Source organism: Dipodomys spectabilis, unplaced genomic scaffold, assembly GCF_019054845.1.
Source record: "Dipodomys spectabilis isolate Male_0828 unplaced genomic scaffold, ASM1905484v1 ptg000108l, whole genome shotgun sequence".
NCBI classification, from domain to species: domain Eukaryota; kingdom Metazoa; phylum Chordata; class Mammalia; order Rodentia; family Heteromyidae; genus Dipodomys; species Dipodomys spectabilis.
In genome coordinates, this window is record NW_024870785.1 from 9,658,029 (window position 1) to 9,680,186 (window position 22,158).

The window sequence follows — 22,158 nt, forward strand, 5'->3', positions numbered from 1 at the left end:
GTTTTGGTTTGCTTCTATTGAGATATCTTTATATTTTCCACTGAATGTGATTTATTGGCAATTCACTTTACACATAATAATTAATCTGTGTCATAATCATGTAACCAAAAAGGAGAAAAGCAATAATATAGTTTCCAATCCTGATTTGTATTCAACTTTTACGGGTACTCCTTTACTTATATAAAGCATTATGCATACTAATTTTATAGGTAGAATAACCCTTTCTAAAATGTTATTTTGAAAAGAATTACATAAATATGTTGGTCTCCAACAATTAGGAAAAAATTTGAAAGAATGTAAAATATTAACAAAACAAGTAATAAAAATATGCTATCTCTTAGAATTTGCTCTGCTGGTTCTTTAGAGTGCCAAAGAAGATCAAGTCTGACCATGGAACCTGCAATAGTAAAAGCAATAGTAAAAGCAATTCTATAGCCACAAACACCCTGAAGCTGTGCTCCTTATAATTCTTTTGCTCTACACTAGTAGAGTTGTAGAATAAGATTGAGAGAAAAGTATAAAAACCGCCACTAAAGACAGAAATCTTCTCTCTTGTAACTCATGTGATTTTTATGTTTGTATACATTTGTGTTCACTTTACTATGAATCTGACACTAGTTAACTCCCGAGAGTAACACTCATGCCTCAGAAGGACATCCAAGGTTTAATCTGAGGAGTCATTCGTACTCCTTCTCCAATGTATCCGCTTGAGCATGAACACAATACAAGAGAGCTTCCACCTTCCCTTGTCTGACATTACACATAAGTAACACATGGCTAAAGAAAACTAAAACCCAGTCTAAGGTCCTGTATGTACCAGAGTGATACCGAAAAACATTTAACTGCCTGTTATGGGGTGGTTATCGACCGAATATAACACTGTTCCATCAGAATGAACACAGGCTATTACGACTAACTTGTGAATAACAGATGATTATCAGCTGTGACCCTAAGATTATCTTAAAACAGTTTTTGAAAGTGTCTATTAATTGTTCTCTGTGGTTGAATTCTTAACATGTATTTTAATAGAAAATAGTTCATTAAAAGTTGTTTTATAAATGCTTCAGAATCATTGTCAGGCTACTCTTTATTTGATTTTTTTTTCCCTTGAACTCAGAAGCTGGACAATGTTCCTGAGGTTTTTTTATTCAAGGCTAATGCTCTACTTTGAGTCACAGCTTTTTTGTGGTTAACTGGAGATAAGAGTCCCTTGGACTTTCCTTCAAAGGCTGGCTTCAAACTGAGATCCTCAGATCTCAGCCTGAATAACTAGGATTACAGACATGAGCCACTGTCCTCAGCTTGTGTTTTTGCTCTAAATCCACATGGACTAGCCTCAACTTTGAGTCTTAAATATGTGTGTTCACAAGCACACACACACACACACACACACACACACACACACACACGCACAAAGCAGGTTCATCAAGTTGTTTAGAGAAATGTACATTATCAAAAACTGCAATTTCAAAATTGTTCTTGTTAAGTTTCTGGTTGAAGAACATTCTGTTTTTGCCAAGATTCATGTGTTTGACAAGGCTCGGTATTGTCCAGAAAGTCCATTTTGCAAGATGGACTTGATTAGTAAGAACTTTTCCTAACATTTTGTTAAATTTATACATCCTCCTCATTCTCTCTAATGAAAACTCGGCTTCCCCTGCAGTCCTCATACCTCGTGTATCTTTTTTTCTCTCCCACATCACTGACACACAATCTGAAGATGTGTGAGAGGTATATGCATGCCCATCATACATGTTATATAATTTATGCCTGTTGGTTTCTCTCTCATCACTAGGCCACAAGCTCTAAAATAAAAACGGGATGACTTATTTTGTATGGAGACTTACATATCCACATTTATCACTATCTGTTACACTAAGTAAATATTCCCACCCAGAATGTGAATACTTATTTCCAAATGTATTTATTGAAGGAGTGCACAAACAAATTCCTATTTAGTGACAGAACAATGAACACACATTACTATAAAGCATCAGCCTATTCCTATCCAGTGTGGTTGTTTGCAACTAACAGAATGTACTATTGTTTTGTGCCACCTGAAGAATAAATTACTCAGAACCATCTAACTTTGTTCACTTTTGATCATAGCACTTTTACATTACTCAATACAATATTCTATTTATACTCTGGTTGTCAAGGTGTGGACAGGGCTGAAGACACTGGTGCTCTCTGAATTTTAATTGTTTGTTCACTGTGAAGTCTATGGAGGTTTGGCTCCTGCCACACAGCAGGTGGGAAGCCAACTTCCTTCCTTCAGTCCCCTACTGTTCCTCAGGGCATGATCTCTTTCCCACTTGGGACCAAGAAAAGGTGTGGGGATGGAAGGCATGTTTCCTGATCCAATAGAAGAGGAGGATTCAGTGCCTTTACTTTCAGTGCCTCCAGGGTTAGGGGCATCAGAGTTCTCAGAGCTGTCCCAGAAGAGTGGGAAGTATTTGTTACACGGAGTTATTGAGTACCTGGAATGTCGTTCTAAATCAAGAAGGGCTGGGAGCTTAATGTACACAGTAACAAAAATATATAAATTTAGTATTATATTGGCTGATTAAAATATTTTGGTTACACAGGGTTAAATCTTTTGTTTACAAATGAAAAAATAGTGTAAATAATGCATTTCATAATAGGATACCTAGTGGTGAAAAATGAAATTCAGAATTTCTTACAAGTACTGCCAGTATACAGACCATTGTATTGGGGTGGGAGGTTCAAGAGACACAAGTAAACCTTTTGCAGACCATCAAAAAAATTCTGGAACCCAAACTAGTAATTAAAATTTCCTGGAAAGCAGGGTACCCAAGAAAAGAGAATTAAATGATTTTAAAATAAATTTAAATTATGAAAACAATTCATAAAATCTGGATAGTTCTGTAAAAATGGTCAATTTCCAGTTTTTTATATATATCTATTCTATTTCTAAAAAGTAATCTATTACACTTGGTATAGTATAAAATTCAACATAATACATCTTATTAAGTTGCTACTACATTAGGAGTTTGTATGTCAAGCCCTCTTATCACCGCCTGACACTCTTACTTGAGAGTGATCCACTTGTTTACTGGGTAATTTCCTTGTTTTCTTTAAATGATATATGAAAAAACACATTGTGGAGATTTTGCTGGCTTAATTCTTAAAGTGGTATTTTACACAGATTTAGGGTTCTTTCATTATTGTCCTGAGCAGTGCAAATGGAGATATGAATGAAAATTCAGGTAGCTCTTTGTGACATGTAGACTCAAAACTCATCAGGCTGTGACAAAGTATTTCTGCACATTATCTAAATATCAAATAGTGAATATCAAATAGCTAAATATCAAATAGTTATTGTCCAAAAATAAGTAGTATGTATCCTTCATTTTTTTTCCTGCATGGCACCAAATACAGTAATCTGTATTAGGTACTTAATGAATTGTCTTAGTGCTTGCAGTTTATCATTTATAAAAATGATGGGTTTGTTCATGTTTGACCTTAAAGTTCAGCTAAAGCGAAAAACATTGGGTTTAAAATTGGGAACTCTATAAAAATAGTTTTTCAAAATGATCTTTTGAGTTTAAAAGCTTACATTGTATTGTACCACAATAGGAGAAATGAGCATTAAAACTAGTCTCGTAAATAATCTGACAATATGCTGTTTAGGGAGAGTTGGCTTGTAAATCCTGAGTCATTCCAGACACTGAAATTCTATAACTGCTTACATTCCAGTCCTAAAAAGGGAGATATTGTGCCAGTTTGTTTGGAAGGCAAACTTTAACTATCCACTGTCTGTTTATTTCATTAAAAACCAAAACAGAAAGTTCTTTTCACTAAAATTCTGGAAGAAAGTTAATTCCGTATGACAATATGCATCTCAAATGTCAAGAAGAAGAAGAAATTGTTTTAATGTTTTAAATATGCTTTAGATTAGAAGCAGCAACTCTAAAACAGCAGCACACATGAAGTGTAGATTATTCTATTCCTTGAAAGTTATATATATTCATGCATTCATTCTCATGTTTTATCCCAATTCTACGTTTGACCTGATTCAAGCTTTTTCCAGAACAAAGATTAAAGCTTTTTTTTTTTTTTTGCCAGTACTGTGGCTTGAATTTAGGACCTGGATGCTATAGATTAGGATTTATGCTCAGGGCCAATGCTCTACCAGATGAGCCACAGTTTCACTTTCAACTTTTTGTTGGTAAATGGGAGGTAAGAGTCTCATGCCTGGGCTGGCTTTGAACTGTGAACTTTCCACGTTAGCTTCCTAAAGTAGCTAGAGTGAACCACCAATTCCTGGCTACGATTAAAATTTTAATATACACAACTCTTCCTCCACACCATACACAAAGATATGGAGAGGGAAATCATGAATCCTACATCATCAGTCTCTATTCCTAATCCCACATCAACAATCAAAAACTACAAAAAAAAAAACCCACCCCAAACTATGTCAGAAAATTATTTCATGCATATGAGTAGAAGTCAGGAAATAACATCATGGAATAACAAGAATATAGACATTCACAAAGTTTAAAACGCATAAAGCAAAAACTAACAAAATTACAAGGACAAATAGATAATGTCACAGTTAACAGAGATTTTATATTGCCTCTCAGCAGTAGATTAAATAAAATATGAGAAAAAATACAGAGGTAACAAACTTTCCTCTAAAGGACTAGATAACATTTTAAGATTCTTTCAGGCCACATTTACCATCAATAGTGTTCTTTACTGAGATAGAGAAAACAATCCAAAAATTCATATGAACAATTAAAAGACCTAGAAGAGCCAAAGCAATTCTAGGTAAAAAGAAGCAATGTGAGCTGGGCACTTTTGGCTCATGCCTGTAATCCTAGCTACTCAGGAGGCTGAGATCTGAGGATCTCGGTTCAAAGCTAGTCTAGGTAGGAAAGTCTGTGAGACTCTTATCTCCGATAAATCACCAGAAAACCACAAGTGCCACTGTGGCTAAAGGGGTAGAGTGCAAGCCTTGAGTTGAAGAGCTGAGGGACAGTGCCCAGGCCCCACAACCAACCAACCAACCAAAAAAAAAAAAAAAGCAATGTGAGCAGTATCATAATATCAGACCTCAAACCTTACTACAGAGCTATAACAACAAAAACATCTTGGTAATGACACAAAAACAGACCTGAAGATCAATGGAATAGACTGAAAGACACAGAAATAAAACCATACACTTATAGTTACCTGATATTTGATAAAGGAGCCAAAAACATACACTGGTAAAAAAAAAATAGCCTCTTCAATAACTGGTGTTGGGAACACTGGGCATCCATATTCAGAAAACTAAAAGTGGATCCCTCTTGGTCACCATGCAATAATATCAATTCAAAGTGGATCAAAGAATTCAATGTCAGACCCAAAACTTTGAAATCACTGCAAGAGAGAGTACGGGAAACATTAGAGCATATAGGTATAGGTAGAAACTTCTTGAACAGAGTCCCAGGGACACAACACATAAGAGAGAGTTGGTAAGTGGGACTACATCAAAATAAGTTTCTGCACAGCTAAGGCCATAGTTACTAGGCTAGAAAGACAGCCAACAAACTGGGCGATCTTTTCCAGCAATGTATCAGACAAAGGCCTAATAGCCAGTTTGTACAAGGAGCTCAACAAATAACCACTCCCAAACCTAATAAACCAATCACTAAACGGGCAAGGAAAAGAGACTTCTCAGAAGAGGAGGTAAGAATGGCAAAGAAACACATGAAGGAATGCTCCTTATCCCTGGCCAAAAAGGAAATGCAAATAAAAACAACTATGAGGTTCCATCTCACTCCAGTAAGATTGGCCAACGTTGTGAATTTGAACAACAACAAATGTTGGTGGGCATGTGGGGACAAAGGAACCCTACTGCACTGCTGGTGGGAATGTAAACTAATGCAACCTCTCTAGAAAGCAGTCTGAAGGTTCCTCAAAATAACTAACAGACCTTCCCTATGACCCAGCCATACTACTCCTAGGCATCTATCCTGAATATCATGAGCCAGAATATGATAAGTATACCTGCACATCCATGTTCATTGCCACACTATTTACAGTAGCCAAGATGCCCACAGTAGATGAGTGGATCAAAGAAATGTGGTACCTATACACAGTGGAATTTTACACAGCCATTAGAAAGAATAAAATAATGTCATTTGCAGGGAAATGATGGAACTAGAACAAATCATGTTGAGTGAGGTAAGCCGAGCTCAAACAAATTCTCTCTGATATACAGAAATTAGACCTAAGCACTGGGATAAGATAAATTATACAGGATTCTAGATACAGCAGTGAGATCAAAAAGATATTCTTTTTTTTTTTAATTGTAAAGATACTATACAGAGGGTTACAGTTACATGAGTGAGGTAATGAGTACACTTCCTCTTGAACATTGTTACCCCCTCCATTGTTTTCCCCCTACCCTCCCTCCCTTCCCCGAGGTTCTTTTTTTTTTTTTTTTTTTTCAAAAAGATATTCTTAAGAGAGAAGGTGCAATGCCTAAGTGCCTTTTCATATTTATATAAAATAATATACATACTGAAATGAACTGCCAGATATTGAAACAAGAGACTTACTCTTTCTTGCTTTCTTTCTTTCTTTCTTTCTTTCTTTCTTTCTTTCTTTCTTTCTTTCTTTCTTTCTTTCTTTCTTTCTCTTTCTCTTTCTCTCTCTCTCTCTCTCTCTCTCTCTCTCTTTCTTCCTTCCTTCCTTCCTTTCTTCTTCTTTTTTTTTAAGTTTTTGATGGTTCTGTCTTCTTTACCTTATGTATGGTGCATTCAAGAATACACCTTCAGGGCTGGGAAGGTGGCCAGTGGTAGAGTGCTTGCCTTGCATGCATGAAGCCCTGGGTTCAATTCCTCAGCACCACATAAGCAGAAAAAGCCGGACGTGGCGCTGTGGCGCAAGTGGTAGAGCACTAGCTTTGAGCTGACGAGCTGAGGGACAGCGCCCAGGGCCCAGAGTTCAAGCCTCATGACCAACCAAAAAAAAAAAAAAAAAGAATACATCTTCAGAGCCAGTGGCTCACGCCTGTAATGCTAGCTACTCAGGAGGCTCAGATCTGAGGATCTCAGTTCAAAGCCAAACCGGGCAGGAAAGTCCCTGAGACTCTTATCTCCAATAAACCACTAGAAAACCAGAAGTGGTGCTGTGGCTTAAGTGGTAGAGTGCTCGCCTTGAACTGAAGAGCTGAGGGACAACGCCCAAGCCCAGAGTTCAAGCCCCACGACCGACCGAAAAAAAAAAGTACATCTTCAGAATGGTTGGGGGGAGAGTACAGAATTTGAGGGAAAAGGGTAAAAAAAGTGTAGCAATGGAGCTCACTGGACATTGATGAAAGTCAACTATACAACTAAGGTAGAGATGGGAGGGAGAGACTCAGAAAGAATGAAGAAAGAGTGTAAAGGAAATGTATTCATTGCCTGACTCATGTAATTGTGATGTAATTATGCATTGCCTCTAAAATAAGAATAAAGTGCCAGGTGCCGGTGGCTCACACCTGTAATCCTAGCTACTCAGGAGGCTGAGATCTGAGAATTGGGGTTCAAAGCCAGCCTGGGCAGGAAAGTCTATGAGACTCTCATCTCCAATAAACCACTTAGAAAACCGGAAGAGGCGCTGTGGCTCAAGTGGCAGAGCGCTTGCCTTGCATGCTCAAGGCCCTGGGTTCGATTCCTCAGCACCACATAAGCAAAAAGAAAAAAGCCGGAAGTGGTGCTGTGGCTCAAGTGGTAGAGCGCTAGCCTTGAGCTGAAGAGCTGAGGGACAGCGCCCAGGCCCAGAATTCAAGCCTCAAAACCAAGAAAAAAAAAAAAAGAATAAAGTAAATTAATTAAAAATATATAACCCCCCCCCTCCAATTGTAGGGCATGAACTCAGGGCCAGGGCATTGTCCCTGAGAGCTTTTGCTCATCAGTGCTCTATTACTTTGAGCCACAGCTCCACTTCTGGCTTTCTGGTGGTTAATTGGAGTAAGAATTTCATGGCCACTTTCTTGCCCTATCTTTGAACCTCAATCCTTAGATCTGTCTTGAGTAGCTAGGATTATAGGCATGAACCATCAGCACCCTTCTATAAAACCTATTCTTAAGAGCACAGGATAGTTAAAAACATGCTACAAGATTTGTTCCACAAAACAAAGTTTTTGACCTCTGATACAGATATGAGTAACAGTATTTGATCTAAGTTGAGAAGTCAAAAAAAACTGCAGATGTATAATTCTCCCCAGTACACATGGAATAATAATCACCACAAACTAGACCATAAAATACATCGTATTATATTAAGTATGGTCTCAGGATATAATAGTTTTCACATTAAAATAAAAAAAAGTAACAATAAATATCTAGAAAAAGTCACATTTTCAGATATTAAATAAGACCCTTATAAATAACCCATAGGTTATAGGAGTTTGAAAATATTAATTATGTTATAAAATATAGCATATTTAAATTTGAAGACTATAGCTAGATCAATGGTTATGGGAAATTTATAGCATAAAGCGCATATAAAAAGAAAAGATGTCTGGCACTGGTGGCTCATGCCTGTAATCCTAGCCACTCAGGCGGCTGAGATCTGAGGATCACAATTCGAAGCCAGCCCAGGCAGGAAAGTCTGAGAGACACTTTTTTTTTTTTTTGGTCAGTCTTGGGGCTTGAATTCTAGGCCTAGGCCTGGGCTCTTCAACCCAAGGCTAGCACACTACCACTTGAGCCACAGTGCCACTTCTGGCCTTTTTTTCTATTTATGTGGTGCTGAGGAATCGAACCCAGGGCTTCATGCATGTGAAGCAAGCACTCTACTGCTGAGCCACCTTCCCAGCCCCTCTGAGAGACTTTTATCTCCAATAAACTACTTAGAAAAAGCTAGAAGTGGCACTGTGGCACAAGTGATAGAGAACTAGCCTTGAGCACAAAGGAGCTCAAGGACAGCATCTAGGCCCAGAGTTCAAACCTCAGGACCCACAAAGGAAAAGAAAATAGTAAAAATGAGGTAAAATGCAACTTGTGGTTGGAAGATACATGAAAATTATTCATGGGTTTTTTTTTTTTTTTTTTTTTTTTTTTTTTTTTTTTTTTTGGCTTTGTACTTGTTTTTTTTTTTTTTTTTTTTTTTTTTTTATTGTAAAGCTACTATACAGAGGGTCACAGTTACATGAGTGAGGTTATGAGTACACTTCCTCTTGAACATTGTTACCCCCTCCATTGTTTTCCCCCTACCATCCCCTCCCTCCCTCCCTTCCCCGAGGTTCTTTTTTTTTTTTTTTTTTTTGATTGTGATTAAATGATTACATAATTTCAAAGTCACAAGTTCATTCTAACTTCCCTGGAGCAAATTGTCTACCACAGTCTGTAATATATAACAGTGTTCACATGTTATATACCATATTTGTGATCAGCTGCATGAGGATATTTAGTAGTGGTTCAACCAGATGAGCGGGAGTTCTTTGTTTCTTAAGTCCTGTTAGTTTTGTCGTATCACTAACCTTTTGGATTTAGCATCCACTTATGAGGGAGACCATATTCATGGGTTTTTAAAATCACTTTTCTGTAAGTTTATTTTGTACCAAAAAATCCACAAATAATTTAATTTTGTATTGATCCAAACAGTTACAGAAAAAAGAAAAAAACAAAACCAAAAACCAAAAACAAGAATAATTGGAGTAGTGGACTACTCTTTCCATTCCAAATTTCTAGAAAACATCTTCCAAATACATATATGATGTAGATACTAAGTTGACATTAGCAACCTCAACAAGAAATTTCATGTAAGTACTAAAAAAAAATCATACATGGTAATATTTTCAAGGGTAACATTGGGGAAAACCAGAGTTCAATGATTCTGTGAATTCCAAGTACAAGTATCTGAAGAGTAATAATTAACTAAATATTTTTAGAATCATAAATCAACTAAAGAATAGCTATCAGAAGAGCAGATTAAATTGGCTAGTCTCCCTTCTTCCTGGTTTATAAATGAAGGCATTGGAAAAGCATCCCGTTTCACCTCTCCTCCTCTCTCCCTCTTCCTCTCCCTTTCTTCCACCCCTCAACTAGCTGTTTTAATTTTGCTGCACAATGAAATTGTAAGAGGAGCGTTGAAAGGTAGAGAGCCTGGATTCTGAATTACCTGGTCAGAAACAAGGCCTGAGTATTAGACTTATGTTTGGTAGTGGGGATATAGCATAAACAAGAGAAAAACAAATTCATCTTACAAAGTTCATTAATGTAATTAAAGAGGTTGGCCTGATGCAGCCGTTTGACATATAGTTCAAGAACCAAAAGAGAATACAAAATATATTAAAAAATGGGTATTTTAAATGATTTATAAGTGGATTTTTTAATAAAGGAGTCATCCGGAACAAAACATCCTATGGAAAAATAACTGTCTTCCTTATAACAAAGTAAATTCCAAACAGATGAAAGAAACAAATTGACTAATGAAAGAAAGTAGTGAAAAAATACAGGTAGGTATTTTCATAATCTTAGCTAAATCTAGACAAAAATGCCACAAAACTGAAATTCTAAAGCAAACACAATATACTAAGTAAAAATATTAAGCTCATCCATTGGCAAAATAATCTTCCCATCACACCCATACAAAAAACAAAAACATCGAACCAGCAACAAAGAGTAACACTATTACCAGCTAGCAATATAAGCTAAGAATGAGAATGTCTAGTGTATCTGTATGGATACAAGTTCCAAAAAGCAACAAATAATTGTTGTAACAGGTGAACCAGCAAAACCCTTAAGCATGTATCATTGTAACAACAATCTAAATAAAATGGTATTGAGACCTTCACAAAAAATGAACTAAGAAGTCATGACCAAAAAATAACCTAATTCCTTGGTTTAGGCTGCTTTCTCTTTCTGTGGCTCACACAACAAACATTTACTTACCAGTGCTTATGCGTTCTTGACTGCTTGCCATCCTTTCCATCAGTGATTTTGCAGGTGTTCTACTGACCCCATGAATTGTGGTGGTGATGAGGTCTTTCAGATTCCAATGGGTCCAAATGTCTTTTGGAGGTTTTAGACCTGTTTATAGAAAATACACATTTGCCAAATCAGATTACATTATCAAATCCAAATTTTCTATTTTCAGATGGGCTCATGATCTTCTGCCTGGGACTGGCCTTAAGACTATGATCCTCTTACCTCTGCCTCTGTGTAGCTAGGATTACAAGAGCAAACCACCACTACTGGCTTAAACTTTGAGAGGGTCTCATTAACTTTACGCCTAGGCTGGTCTCCAACCAAGACTGTCTTATCTTTGCCTCCCAAGTAGCTAAGACTATAGGCATGACTCACTATGCCCAACCTCAGTAATTACTTTTTTAGAATTAGTCGTCCACTAGATAATATACTCAGAAGCTATTAGTTTGATTAATCTGAGTGACTCTTTTTCAGTTTTCTTTTGTTGATATAGTAGTGGCTCTGGTTTTCAAAGTGTAAGCATTTATAGAGTGATTAAAAAACCAGAGTCTGGAGTTTATGAGTGTGCAGAAAATAGTGGCTTGCGTTATAGGATGTGGGCTGACTCACTACTGTGGTGGTTTTGATGCCTGAGGTGTGGGCATGTACTCCGCTGCCATAGAGCCAAGGTCTTGATTGTAGGTATGCACAGAGAAGCAGCAGCACCAAAGTCCCGGACAGGCTTTCATTTGACCAAAGGATATTGGTGATATCAGTGGCAAAAGTCACCAGTGCCCTCTGAAGCAGGCTGTTGAAGTCTCTATTGATAAACACCAAGGGAAGATCCACTGTGAAAGCCTCTAGGAGTCTATGGCTGCTGCTATTGGGTTGTTCAAGTCCTTAGCAGCAAAGGTTGATGTAGACTGCTGCAGGAGAGGCCACTGAGGACTATAGTTGTACCAGCCATATGCCCAGTTCTGATAACCTCCATCTACCTTCTTGTTCTAATCATCTCGGTGTTACCCATATGTTGATCTCCCCTATCTTCAACACAGTCACATTAAAAGGGTTATAATTCCACTTCAATATAAAAATCGGGAGGGAGACACAATTCAGTCTGTAAAAGAACTTTTAAGAAATTTCCTGCTCCTCACAGCAGTTGAAAGTATTTATCTTTCACATATGGTATCATTTCTGTTGTAATACTGTAATCTGTAATAATTTCATTGATTAAAATTATTTTGCCTTTTAAAGCTAAGAACTAATTTGGTTAAGAAGTTAAACATAGGAGCTGGGAAGGTGGCTCAGTGGTAGAGTGCTTGCCTTGCATGCCTGAGGCCCTGGGTTCGATTCCTCAGCACCACATAAGCAAAAAGAAAAAAGATGGAAGTGGCACTGTGGCTCAAGTGGTAGAGTGCTAGCCTTGAGCTGAAGAGCTGAGGGACAGCGCCCAGGCCCAGAGTTCAGACCCCACGACCGGAACCAAAAAAAAAAAAAAAAAAATTCACTAAGAAGTTAAACATAGCATTTAAAAACATGCTATTGTATTATAGCATATTTAAATATAAAGATAAATATATAACAAATTATGTATTAATAAATATATAATCACATTTAATATCATTTTTTATAAGGCAAAAAATACCAATTTCTTGATCTGAGTAAACAATATTTAATCCACATTTTTTTTGTGCCATTCCTGGGGCTTGAACTCAGGTCTAGGTGTTGTCCTTAAGCTTTTGTGCTAAAGGCTAGCACTCTACTACTTGAGTTCTACTTTCAGCTTTTTGGTATTTAATTGGAGATAAGAGTCTCAAGGAGCTTCCTGCTTGTCCTGGCTTTGAACTCTAATCATCAAGTCTCAGCCTCCAAGTAGCTAGGATAATAGCCATGAGCCACTGGCAGGCACCCTGCTCAATCCCCAAAAGTTAAGGATTCAGTGTAATAAATAGTACTTAAATGACATATTCATACCTGTCAGCCAAAGGTAAATGGTATTCCCTAGATCTTCTTTAAATTCATCATTAAAGAGGTTCGTAGACTCTGGAAATGCTTCATAAAATGCCGTACAGATAGCTTGTGCCAGACAATCTGGGTACACCTGGAGTTAGTGTAGATTAATTTTATATTTTCTAATTATCAAACACATTATAAGTTTAAAATACAGGTATATTGCTTTTTTCTTAAAGCTTATTTTTAACCATTTTATTACTTCTTTGTAACTTTAAGGAACATGAACAACAAAGAGAAGAAAATTAAGTTGATCTGACAGCATTTGGTAAAAAAAAATTAACTTCAATACAGGATGAAGTAAACAACTGAAGTAATTTGATGATTAATCTTTTATTTCATTTAACCTTGCTGTTGCTACCTTCTTTTTAGAAAAATGATACACATGGGTTGTCATAATAAAAAGCATATTTTTAAAGAATTATATTGTTCAGGAGCATTTATATATTGCAATCAATATTGTTCAAAAATTAAAAACAAGATATAAACAAATACATTGCCTTACAAGTATCCCATTAACATCTTTATTAACTTCTTCTCAAGGAGTGACTAGATATAGAAAGATACAAGATTTTTTTTTTTTTTGTCGGTCATGGGGCTTGAACTCTGAGCCTGAGCACTGTCCCTCAGCTCTGCAGCTCAAGGCAAGTGCTCTACCACTTGAGCCACAGTGCCACTTCCAGTTTTCTGGTGGTTAATTGGAGATAAGAGGTTCACGGAGTTCACTGCCTGGGCTGGCTTCAAACTGCAATCCTCAGATCTCCTGAGTAGCTAGAATTACAGATGTGAGCTGGTACCTTGCAAGATTTTTTACATTGAAGACAAATATATATCTATTTTGGTATTCTGCATTCACATGTTAAGTCACTAATTGAATAAGATTTTATTTTTATTTTTTGTGGGGCTTGAACTGTGGGCCTGAGTGCTGTCCCTCAGATCTTCAGCTCAAGGCGAGCCCTCTACCACTGGGGCTACAGTGCCACTTCCAGTTTTCTGGTGGTTTTTACTGGAGATAAGAGTTTCACGGACTTTCCTGCCTGGGCTGGCTTTGAACTGTGATCCTCAGCCCTCAGCCTCCTGAGTAGCTAGGATTATAGGCATAAGCCACCGGCACTAGGCTCAGAGCATAATTTTTTAGTGGCTAATACTTACTCCACATCAGACAACTTTGGTTTCAAAAGTAATGAAATATGTTCTCAAATGTGTTCAAGATAGTAAGTTTTTCGAATTCATTCAGGCTAAAAGTAGTCAGCATAATTATTATTTTCATTGGTTACCTGTAAGAATGCATCTTTTCGACTTAGAGGTATGCTCAGGAAAAGTGTTACATAGCTTTCTGAAATTCTATCAAATAAGTAATCTTGATTTTTTCTGTCAGGCTGAAAAAACAAAACATGTATGTAATTGTCAATATTGTGATTTAAATTGAGAATTATTTACATAATCTCAATAATTTTTTATGTTCTTAAAGTATATATCAGGTCAATGTAGTGAAAGAAGCATGGGTTTGGGCACCACACACAGCTGAATTTGACTGACTTTGTTATTTATTAATTGCATTGCCTTTGGCAAGATACTCATGTTTTTGTTTTTGGGGTATTTTTTTTTTTTGTTGGTTGTAGGGCTTAAACTCAAGACCTGGGCACAGTCCCTGAGCTCTTTTGCTCAAGATTAGTGCTCGGGCCACAGTGACACTCATCTAGCTTTTTTCTGAGTGGTTTACTGGAGATAAGAGTTTTATGGACTTTCCTGCCTGGGCTAGCTTTGAACTGTGAGCCTCAGATCTCACCTCCTGGGTAGCTAGGATTACAGCTATGAGCCACTGGCACTTGGCAGTGTCTCAGGTTTTCCTTTTTTTTTTTTTTTGCCGATCCTGGGGCTTGAACTCAGGATGTCTTTGAGCCTGTCTGTGCTCAAGGCTAGCATTCTACCCCTTGAGCCACAGCGCCACTTCTGGCTTTTTCTGTTTATGTGGTACTGAGGAATCAAACCCAGGGCTTCATGCGTGCTAGGCATGAACTCTACCACTAACCCACATTCCCAGCCCCCTCCATTTTCTCATCTAACAAATGTAGGGCACATATACCATACCTCAGAGGAGGAATAAAATTAAACAATAATTAGGCTTTGTGTAATTTTCTATTTTAAGCACTCAGCATAGTGATGGCATACAGAATGCATGCAATCATTTGAGGAATAAAATTACTTGCATGGTAGTTAATATATAAAAAGCAACAGATGACTTAGCTACCCTCTATTCTTTCCGAACAAAATTCACAACCAGAACTTCAGTGTGAAATTAAAGCAATTTCTGTGGTTAGCTTTCTTATATTGCTCATATTTCCTAATTCCCCTCTATTCTTTCTTAACAAAACTCACAACCAGAACTTCAGTGTGAAATTAAAGCAATTTCTATGGTTAGCTTTCTTATATTGCTCATATTTTCTAATTCAGAATGAGTTTAATACATTCGTTTTTCTCTATTTTTTGAAATATTCGAAGATTGATGTTTCTTGTTTAATTGTATATGTATTTCAATGTTTAAATTTCTCATTAAATACTCTTCCACAAGCATCTCACAAATTTCAATCTGTGGTTTTTTTTTTTTTTTTGCATTCAGTGCCAAACAATGTTTGATTCCTGGTTCAACTTGTGGTTTTGAAAGGTATGTTCTTTAGTTTCCAAAATTTTGGAGACTTTTCCAGGTATCCTACTATTTTTCATTTATACTCTAATTCTGTAGCTTAGAATACAGCTTATTTGGCACATATTTAAGTTGTGCACCTGAGAAAATATGGATTCTGCTGTTGTTGGAGGGTTCTACTGCCTGAATGTCCCACCAGTTAATGTCCTGGAATCTGATCATAACTGATGTCGTAGTGGGGGTGGGACCTAATGGGAGACATTTAGGTTATGGGAAACCACCCTTATGAATAGATTATTACTATTCTCATGGGCATAGATTCACCTCTCCTCACTCTTACGCTCTCTATGTCTTCTTCTCAACCTCTCATTCTTGCCCTTCTGCCTTCTACCATGGATGGACTACCAAGAATTCTTCTGCCAGATGTCTAGTACCTTCCTAGAACTTGGACCTCTCAGCTCACCAAACCACACAAATCAACCAGTTCTGTTCATTATAAAGTACTTATTTTGTAGTATTCTGTTAAAGCAACACAAAATGAACTAAAACATGAATGTTGCTTCATGTTGTTAAGTTGTCATGATGTTTAAGTCTCTGATTTTCTATATATTTTACCAATAACCAAAGGTAAGGTATTGAAATCTGAAATTAAACTTATGTGTTTGTGTATTTCCCCAGGGAGTATTGAGGCCTTTTAATAGGTGCATAAATACTTAGGTTTATTATGTCATCTCATATGTACTCCTTTTTTTTTTAAAAATCAGCCATGAGGCTTGAACTCAGGACCTGGGTGCTGTGCCTGAGCTCTGTCCCTGAGCTCTTTTGCTTAAGGCTAATGCTATACCACTCTGAGTCACAGTGACATTTCTGGTTTTCTAATGGTTAATTTGAGCTAAGAGTCTCACGGACTTTCCTGCCCAGGCTGGCTTTGAACTACAATCCTCAGATCTCAGCCTCCTGAGTAGCTAGAATTACAGGTGTAAGCCACCAGCACCCTGTTGTACTTATTCTTTATCCCTGGTATTATTGTTTGGAATGGACTTTGAGTGATGAGTTAAAAAATGGGGCTTTAAATGTTATATGGCTTATTTTGTATGAGTGGCAATGAAAAAATTTCCTGCTTTTTTGGGAGTCAAGGTCATAAGGGCATTTTTTGTGTGTGTGCTAGTCCTGGGGCTTGAACTCAGGGTCTGGGCACTGTCCCTGTGCTTCTTTTGCAAGGATAGCACTCTACCACTTTGAGCCACATTGCTACTTTCAGCTTTCTAGTGGTTAACTGGAGATAAGAGTCTCATAGACTTTCTTGCCCAGGCTGACTTTAAACCATAATCCTCAAATCTCAGTGTCCTGAGTAGCTGGGATTATAGGCATGAGTCACCAGAGCCTGGCTCCTAAGTGCAATTTTTATAAATCTAAAGAGTATTATAATTTCCTTATGGAAATTCTTGAAGTCAAACTCTGCCTTATATATTATTAATTTCCAATCTCTGATTTTTTTTCTCAGATCACCACTTTGATCGTAATTCTAAGTCTCACCCTTTCCAAGTCAAGTAAAGACCTTATCTTTCTTTGATCTTTAGACTTTTTTTTTTTTTTTTTTTGTCAGTCGTGGGGCTTGAACTCTGGACCTGGCTGTTGTTCCTGAGCTCCACAGCTCAACACAAGTGCTCTACCACTTCAGCCACAGCATCACTTCCAGTTTTCTGGTGGTTAATTGGAGATAAAAGTCTCGTGGACTTTTCCTGTTTTGAACTGCAATCCTCAGATCTCAGCCTCTTGAGTAGAAGTATTACAGGTGTGAGCCACCAGTGCCCGGCTGATCTGTAGACTCCTTTTCAAATTGAACTTCTTTAAATCTCACTGATTTTCAGTGGGTTTTGTGAAAGTTACACATTATAATTGAGGAAAGTTACAACCTTAGTTGTATTATTCACTATGGTACTTGAATTCACCTATCTTTTTCTGATTAATAATGGTTCAAGAGCTTTGAAATCTGTACTGATGTCCTAGTCCTACAAAAAAAGGAGAGTTTCAATAGGATATTTTTTAGCATGTGTGGAATGCTTATAATCTAATCTCTGTGAGAAGACCTAGAAAAATATTTTTGTATGTGTTACTTCAACTGAAAAATTAACTATGCTACTATGTTTATAAAACAGAACTTTGAAAATATATCATTTACCTTAAATTTATAGAGAAACCACCACCAAAAGCAGTCATGCAGAAGGTAAATGGAGGCTTCTGAGAGAAAATGGTGCTTCCAGACTTTACAAAGTCTTTCCTACAGAAGAGAAAGGTGAATCTCAAATTAAAATAGATCACAAAAATGCTAATGTAAATGTGCTTTACAAAGAATGTATTCCATGGTTACCGATCAGCATAGTCCAACAAATAATTAACATGAGCCACATTTATGATATTAATTTTCTGGTGGCTACTTTATTTTTATTTACTTTTTTGTCAGTTGTGGGGCCTACACTGTCCCTCAGCTCTTCAGCTCAAGGCTAGCGTTCTACCACTTGAACCACAGTGCCACTTCGGCTCATTTTTCTGCTTATGTGGTGCTTAGGAATCGAACCCAGGGCCTCATGCATGCAAGGCAAGCATTCTACCACTGAGCTACCTTCCCAGCCCCTCTGGTAGCTACTTTAAAAAGTAAAAAGTTAAATTTTAATGACAACCTGACTTGTAAGTTATTTTAGAGTCAAAGCAGCAGGCTAAACTATCCTGAGCTGAGAGTGTAGAAACAGAAGGAAATGCATGGCATCTGGTCACATGCCCAGTCAGTGTATCCTTAGATTTGTAGGCACTAGCACTGCCTAATACATAATCTTTTGATAAATGGCATTAGACATCACTGGTATTTCCTGCCAAGTTTAATGTCCGAAGATCAATTTTTGCTTAATAATTAATTTGTCATAGCTTTAAATATAGATCTGGCTTATAAATTGATATTCTCAAAGTTTATTATACAATAACAAAGTCATGTTTACCTACTTCAATGGCATGGTTTTTTAAAATAAAAAGGAAAACTCGTTTAGCATCCACATGTCTGGGTAATGGAGTAGTATCACTTATTTTGAAACCTGAGAAATTAGAACCCTAGAAAAAAAGAAAAATATCACAGAATAGAAATTAACAAAGATTTTTTTCATGTTACTATACTATGTTATATCTCTCTAAGAAAAATCTTCATATTTTTTTCTGGAAAAAGATGTGTCTTAGCATCCTTATATGGCATTTGGTTTGGTATATGGTCAAATGATTTACAATGTTAGCTAGATGACATAAGAAATATGAACGAGGCAGGCAGAAAGAGAAAGGCTCTATGCCTGCTTTTTTTTTTTTGTCCAGTCGTGGGGCCTGAACTCTGGGCCTGGGCGCTGTCCGTCAGCTCTTCAGCTCAAGGCTAGAACTCTACCACTTGAGCCATGCGCCACTTCCGGCTTTTTTTTCCCTGCTTATGTGGTGCTGAGGAATCAAACCCAGGGTCTCATGCATGCAAGGCAAGCGCTCTACCACTGAGCCACCTTCCCAGCCCTCTATCTTTCTTTTCTGGAACACTTCTCTATATTTTATCTGCATCTCTTGTGTCATAAATGTTATTATAGCTCGATATAATATTTTCGATACACAATCCTGAAGAACAAAAAGTTTAAATACCTGTATATTCTTCTCTGTCTTCATTTCATCTGAAAGCTGCAAAAGATATAAATAAAATCTTTAAAGCTCTTAATAACAGGTTTCCATGTTAAGAACCAGATTTTAAAATACAGTAAAATGTTTATAGTTAGTAAAAATTATGAAACTATTGTCAGTACAATTCATCTAAAAGTAATTTCAAAACATACTGAAAAGTTGTTTGATAAAATTCAACAATAAGAATTTTAAAACATGAGTCAGGTACTGGTGGCTCACATCTGTACTCCTAGCTAGCAACTCAGGAGGCTGAGATCTGAGGACCATGGTTGAAAGTCAGCCTGGGAAGGAAAGTCCCTGTGAGACTCTTATCTCCATCTAACCACTAGAAAACTGGAAGTGGTGCTGTCCTTGAGCAAATGAGCTCAGAGAGGATGCCCAGGCCTAGAATTCAAGCCACATGACTGACAAAAGCAGGAGGAGGAGGAGGAGGAAGAGGAGGAAGAGGAGGAGGAGAGAGAGAGAAAAAAGAAAGAAGGAGGAAAAAGAATGAAGAAGCCGGGTGCCAGTGGCTCACACTGTAATCCTAGCTACTCAGGAGGCTGAAATCTGAGAATCGTGGTTCAAAGCCAGCCCAGGCAGGAAAGTCCGTGAAACTCCTATCTCCAATAAACCACCAGAAAACTGGAAGTTGTGCTATAGCTCAAGTGGTAGAGTGCTCGCCTTGAGCTGAAGAGCTGAGGGACAGCGCTCAGGCCCAGAGTTCAAGCCCCATGACCAAAAAAAAAAGGAATGAAGAAGAAAAAAGGAGGAGGATGAAGAGGAGAATTAGGAAGGAAGGAGAAAGGAGAAAGAAGAAGAAAGAGGAAGGAAAAAGAATGAAGAAGAAAAAAGGAAGAATGAAGAAGGAATTATTATTATTATTATACAATTTTTTTTTGTCATACTGGGGTGTGAACTCAGGGCTTCATTCTTGTTTGGTTTTTTGCTCATGGCTGCTGCTCTACTACTTGGGCCAGGTTTCCAGTGCAGCATTTTGCTGGTTAATTGGCGTTGAGTCCCTTAGGCTTTTCTGCCTCTGTTGGCTTCAAACTGTAATTGTCTCAACCTTCTGAGTAGTTAGTACAGGCACAAACCAGTGCCTAGTCTTAAAACAATTTTTTTTTTTTAAATTTTATTTTATTGTAAAGGTGATGTACAGAGGGGTTACAGTTACATAAAGTAATGAGTACATTTGTTTTTGACAGTGCTACCTCCCCCGTTTTCTCCCTCTTCTGGCCCCAGCCACGGCCCCCCAACTACACTCACCACCAAATTGTAACATTTCCAACATAGTGTCTAGTGAGTATCACTGTTGTACTGGTTCCGCACCAACATTTTTAACAAGCTCCCGGGTGTTACCAACATTGTGGTCCACAGGCCACTTGAGTGGCAAGTTCTCAGTCTCCTGGTTTAAAACTCCAGATTTTTAGCCTCCCCCCCCCACCCCACCCCTGCCTTCTGGTCATCTAATGATATGGAAATCATCAAGTTTGGGGTAGTTCCTGCATGATTGTCATACTAAAAGTTAAAAGCAGCTAAACACGTGTTTAGGTTGCTAGATATATCCCTTCTAGGAGAGTCATACTTGAGTCTCTCTTAGCCAGTTACTCCCATGGCTGCCAGAGAAATGCAGATGGGAGAAGCTACCTTCCATTTCTAGGGAGTTTGGGTGATGGCTCAGGAATATCATGAGTAAGCAATGGTACTTTGCCTCTTTTTACTGCTATTTTTACCTTGCTACTGGTAGGTGGTTCTCACCGGGGTAGGATGGAGGTGGGGCTTTAATTCACTCTATACTTCAAGGAAAGAAGCCACACACGATAAAACAATTTTTTAAATAATAAAATGAATGCAAGATGGGCACTGGTGGCTCATGCCTATAATTTTAGCTATTCAGGTGGCTAAAATCTGAGGATCATGATTCAGAGCCATCCCAGGCAAGAAAATCTGCAGTGCTCTTAATCGCCAGAAGTGAAGATATGGCTTAAGTGGTGGTGCACTAGCCTTGAGCTAAAAAGTTCAGGGACAGTAGCCATGCACTGAGTTAGTTCAAGGCCCAGTATTGCCGACCTGATTACTGTAGAATTATTAGCTTTCCATTATTCCAAAACCTAAAACAGGATACTGATGACACTTTAGAATATACTTCAAGACTCTGGTTTTAAAGAAAATATGAGGTTTTCTAAGAGTTTGGGGATGGAGTTTTTGGGATCATGAAGGTATAGTATCATGTCGTCTGCAAAAAGGGATAGTTTACCTTCTTCCTTCCCTATGTGGATCCCTTTAATGTCTTTTTTTTGTTTGTTTGTTTGTTTTGTCTTTTGCCTTATTGCCCTGGCTAAGGGTTCTAGGACTATATTGAAGAGGAGAGGAGACAGTGGGCATGCTTGCCTTGTTCCTGATGTTAGGAGAATTGGTTGTAGTTTTTCCCCATTAAGTATAATATTGGCTCTTGGTCTGTCATATATGGCTTTTATTATTTGAAGGAATGTTCCTACTATTCCTATTTTTTCCAGAGCTTTTAACATGAATGAATGTTGTATCTTATCAAAAGCCTTTTCTTCATCAGTGGAGATAGTCATGTGGTTCTTGACCTGTTGATGTGTTGGATTACATTTATTGATTTATGTATGTTAAACCATCCCTGCATCTCTAGGATGAAGCTTACCGGGTAGTAGTGTATGATTTTTTTTATGTGTTTCTGGATTCTGTTAGCTAGAATTTTGTTAAGGATCTTTGCACTTGTGTTCATCAAGGAGATTGGTCTGTAGTTCCTTTTTTTTGTAGGGTCTTTGCCTGGTTTGGGGATGAGTGTGATATTGGCATCATAGAATGAGTTTGGGATAGCTCCCTTTTTTTTCTACTTCTCTGAATAGCTTGAGGAGTATGGGTATTAGTTCTTCTTTAAAG

General features: G+C 37.6%; 1 protein-coding gene across 1 annotated transcript in view; it reads right to left on the minus strand.

Annotated features, from left to right (window-relative positions):
- Positions 1-2,221: 2,221 nt before the first annotated feature.
- The window catches only part of Fam227b (family with sequence similarity 227 member B), a 31,656-nt gene continuing 11,719 nt past the window's right edge, over positions 2,222-22,158 (minus strand). Inside the window, exons 5-11 of the mRNA XM_042687597.1 lie at positions 19,231-19,266; positions 18,565-18,669; positions 17,750-17,848; positions 14,201-14,302; positions 12,888-13,014; positions 10,899-11,036; positions 2,222-2,493 (exon numbers count right to left, since the gene is read on the minus strand). Coding sequence (XP_042543531.1) covers positions 2,222-2,493; positions 10,899-11,036; positions 12,888-13,014; positions 14,201-14,302; positions 17,750-17,848; positions 18,565-18,669; positions 19,231-19,266 — 879 coding nt within the window. The remainder of the gene's footprint in view (positions 2,494-10,898; positions 11,037-12,887; positions 13,015-14,200; positions 14,303-17,749; positions 17,849-18,564; positions 18,670-19,230; positions 19,267-22,158) is intronic.